Source organism: Synchiropus splendidus, chromosome 1 (genome assembly GCF_027744825.2).
Source record: "Synchiropus splendidus isolate RoL2022-P1 chromosome 1, RoL_Sspl_1.0, whole genome shotgun sequence".
In the NCBI taxonomy this organism is placed as follows: Eukaryota; Metazoa; Chordata; class Actinopteri; order Syngnathiformes; family Callionymidae; genus Synchiropus; species Synchiropus splendidus.
In genome coordinates this window covers 15,785,491-15,789,968 of record NC_071334.1, presented here as the reverse complement: position 1 = coordinate 15,789,968, position 4,478 = coordinate 15,785,491, and the positions used below count along the sequence as shown (strand labels likewise).

At 42.6% G+C, this 4,478-nt stretch overlaps 1 protein-coding gene across 1 annotated transcript; it reads left to right on the top strand.

Moving 5' to 3' along the window:
- Nucleotides 1–1,901: 1,901 nt before the first annotated feature.
- On the top strand, nt 1,902–3,164 carry foxq2 (forkhead box Q2). Its single transcript, XM_053857591.1, has 2 exons — nt 1,902–2,309; nt 2,790–3,164. The coding sequence occupies exons 1-2, from the start codon at nt 1,902–1,904 to the stop codon at nt 3,162–3,164; spliced, it is 783 nt and encodes a 260-aa protein (XP_053713566.1).
- The last annotated feature ends 1,314 nt before the right edge of the window (nt 3,165–4,478 follow it).

Below are 4,478 nucleotides of genomic sequence, written 5' to 3'. Positions count from 1 at the left end.
AATACGCATCTGAAATGGGCGGGCTCACGGAAATTTAAAGCTGCAGCACAACTTTTTCAAAGCACTCCGAGGCAGGTCTGCTTTGGTGATTAGGCCTGTCAATCCTTTCATTAAAAGGCCTGCGGTAGTATTGTGTTTCTCGTTCATATTCCCGTCAATGGTGATGTGATGAGCCGATGCTCAGTCTGTCGCGGTATTTGACGGAACAGAAATACTAATTATTGAAGTGACTATTGGATGAAGTCGCATGGTCACAAAAGTTCCCGTCCGAGCAAAAAAGTCCATTCCGGCTCGTACAAGTCGCCGAGTGTCGCGTCGGGAAGGCTTTGTCTTGGATTTGTTTTCAGCTTGTGGAATCGCACTTTCACAGATCACAAATGAAGAAAACACACTTTGTAGCTAAACTATAACTAAATATATATATATTAAAACACGCATGGGGTTGACCTCTGAAAGAAGTGAAACGGGATGGGTTGTTTGATTTTCGAAGTTTCATTCCGTTTGATCCATCTCGGGTTTTCCACGGTCTCCGCTGGGAGCAAGTATCAGTCGAAGGAATGGCAGCATCTTGTGACGACATGCCTGGTCCAGGGCAATGCTGAACGTTAGTAGAACAGCACTGCATCTTCCAAAACTCTGCCCAGGCTTCTGTTCTGTGAAACCTGTCTAATAAATCTACACCAACAAATAACAATGACAACAGTAATTATAACAGAAATACTTCCATAATTTACGAAATAGACTTTTAATTTGTTTCAAATGAAGTACCAGACATGCCTGAAGTAGTGGGGACGGTTTATTAAATATTTTCTTCTCTATTGGTTAAAGATTCGTGTTCCATGCTTTAAACTGAAGAGGGCAACATGGTCATTCTCCATACCCATTCATTCATTTACCCTGACTAGGGTGATGTCTGAGGTTTTCATTCTTGAAAATTAAAATCAGGGTTTATATATATATATATATATATATATATATATATATATATATATATATATATATATATATATATATATATATATATATATATATATATAGAGCATGCTTGGTGGTAAATATCCACCACTGTATATATTTATAAATTCGTTTTCATCTAGAAGCATGCCCATGTTGTACACACACAATTTATCTAGCTACCTCTTTCCCTCAACATACATGTAATATAAAAAGAATATTAATTAGAACGCACCGCAATCTTTTTACTTTGAATGTATTCATCTATATGTTTGTCTGCATGCTGCACCTGTCGTTCACAATGATGTTTGTGTTTCATTCCTCTGAACTCTGCCCATTAATTACTGCAGGACAGTAATTGTGGTAACAGTGTTGCCTCAGACAACAGGACATTAACAGGATAACATTGGAATCCAACACAAACGTGATTGCACTGCACTCATCCATTGCCCACCATGCTTCACTAAATCTGGAGTGTTTAATCTCTCGTAATTACACAGATTTGCTTAGGTTAATAAAAATAATCCGCCTCATTTGGGACCCCCTACCTGGACCCCCTCTGTGGCTTCTTTGGCCCTTTCTGTGGGGGATAAATATACAGTCATATAAATAGACAACTTTGAGACCGTGAGGGAGGTTTTCAGAGGAGCCTCTGGTTATTGCACATCGCAGGAACCAAAAGATACCTTCATTTGGTCCGATAGATTGACGTCATCTCCACGCATCGAGGCTGCCTTGCTGTCTGGCAAGTGCGTCAAGGTTAACAACAGTTGAGAGGCTCATCATTATCTCTTGTCAACAGTAAGACTTCAGCGTCGTGGCGTTCATTTTATTTCCAAGAAACGGGCTGTGATGAACTGGCAACAAGTTGTTTGAAGACTTCGGGGTGACACTTTTGAATTGATCTTCAGCTGCAGGTCAGATTTTCTGAAATGAACCCAGCAGAAATGACAAAGCAGGACAGAAGTGACTGCACCGTCGCCAAAGAAAGACTCGGACTGAGCTTCACCATTGACTACATCCTATTCAATAAGGGAGTTTCTCAAGAATCAACTGGCTCGGCTGACAAGACTGAAGAGCTGGGGATACAACCGAAGCGTTCAGAAGCAACCCCGTCCGAGCGGACGAAAGTCAAAGATGCGGATGGGGAGGAAGATCCACGGGAGGAGTGGGAGGAGGTGGTTTCGACCACCACCACATCAGCCAGCCTCAGTTCAGACAAATCAGATGAGAAACCAAACCAGTCCTACATTGCCCTCATCTCCAAGGCAATCCTGGAATCCAAGCAGAAGAAACTCTTGCTGTGTGACATCTACCAGTGGATCATGGACCACTACCCTTACTTCAAGAGCAAGGTATGTTTATGCTTCACCACAATCTTTAGGGTGGAAACTAGAAGTTCGGATGACGCTGACAAACAAGAGTCTCATTGGTTATCTTGCATCTCTGCCTTGTTAACTGACTGAAAAAGTGTCTTAGCCATGGAAACATGGTTTATATCATCTCAGCAAAATTACCTACTTGACTCAAGTAATCTTCACTAGTCGGAACACAAGATGATCTTGTTCACAAAGTAATCCTGTTGCTAGGTTGCTAACTGTGGACGTAGCCTGGTGGATTAAAGTTGATTTGACGTGCTAAAAAGGTAACAAAGGGTGTTGAGATCATACACTGTCACGCCATCCTGGCGCTCAACCTGCCAACAAACAGGACTAGCTGACACCATGAGAAGGTTCAAGCTTCTTAACGTTCACCTTGTTTTGAACGCGCTCAGTGGACATTGTTTCAAGTGCTTTGTAACACCTGGTCATAGTTCTCTTTCCTGCTCCTAACAGGACAAAAACTGGAGGAACAGTGTGCGTCACAACTTGTCCCTGAATGATTGCTTCATCAAAGCTGGGCGCAGTGAGAATGGAAAAGGCCACTTTTGGGCAATCCACCCGTCCAACTTTAAGGACTTTTCAAAGGGCGACTATCACTGCAGAAGAGCTCGCCGCAGGATAAGAAGAGCAGCCGGACAAGTCCCGCTTCCACGCATTAGCTCGCAGTACCACAACGCCGTGATCCGCCACAGCACTGCAAACTGTTGGTGCTGTCCACAGGTCCAAATGGTCCCAATGTCCAGTTTTGCACCCAGACTTTATTGGCCTTGGCCCAGCATGCAGCAACAAGTTCGGCATCACCCAGACCTGCAAACTACTGTGCTCTGAAGTTTTCGTTTCGACAGGGACTTTGACCTCATAAAGAGGATTTGTAGAGTTGATGTTCATTTCCTTTATTTCAAGTCATTCTAGGGAAAAGGTAAACACTTATATGAAGAAGCAATTGCCAGAACATGTTGAATGGTCATCTTCTTTGTTCATGTTCTATTAAACAGTTTAATCCGGCGCCTAGTGACTTCTTCAGTCTGCTGTCTGTCTATGTGAAGCCAGCTCACAGTAGTGATTGGGCTAAAAGTGAGCCCAAATGTGAAACACCACCGGTGGTCCATGCTAATTAGCCAAATCTATCAGGATGCAAAATCTCCCGTCCTAAGCGACTAAAATCTGCCTCTCCAAAGCTGACTCCCGAGGATAGGAGGCCAGATAATCTGAGGAATCCCAAATAGTTTCAAGAAATAGGAAGATTATCACACTCCGTAATCCATAGTCGCTGCTGCATGAAGAGGGTCACTGTGGGAGGTCTGGGATGAAGGAAGTAGAGGAAAGGGAAGGATTGAAGACGGAGGGAGGGGGATTAAAGCGACGGTTTCCTCCCCATATTTAAATGGACCTGTTAGCCGTGTGGTGGAAAGAGAACTGTAAAATACACTGCCAACAATAATGAGGCTTTCAGAATTTGGTGCCAAAGTTTATCATTGTTTGAAATCACATTGTGTTTTTAACAGTTAATAAAAAGTTGACACTCTCAAAAAATGATTCAAACACAGTTTTCTTTTGACATCCACATCAATAGTAAAACCCCACTCTGACTTGCAAAGGTTGGCATTTGCATCCACGCTGCTCCAGCCGGAGAGGATTAGGTCACACATTGACTTTTGTGGAGTTTGTTTGTTCCCGTCCATGTGGGTCTCTGATCTGGAAATGATTGGATATTTGAATAAGGCAATATTTGACATGAAATGAGACAAACAATATGTCAGAGGGATCAAGCTTATGAGAGGGAGAGAGCGGGGGCGTGCCGCACTACACTTGTTAGCTGCCGGAGTTCATTAGAACAATGACAAATCCATCTAATTAATTTTTTGTGTGTGTCCACCAAATCTTCCTGTTCAATGTCCGCGGCTAATTGGAGTCCTAATTTGCTTAATTCCCATCAATTGCTCTCTGGATCAAATCCTCTTCACTTCACCAGCTTTGAGACTTTAATTTGGTTGCATATGTTTGCTGTAACACACACACACACACACACTCGCACACACACACACACACACACAACAGAACACAATAACTTTTAAATAAGTCGATAACTCTTGGACTGCGTTGTTTAAACACAAAATATTCTTCTCATATTTTTTGTGTGTT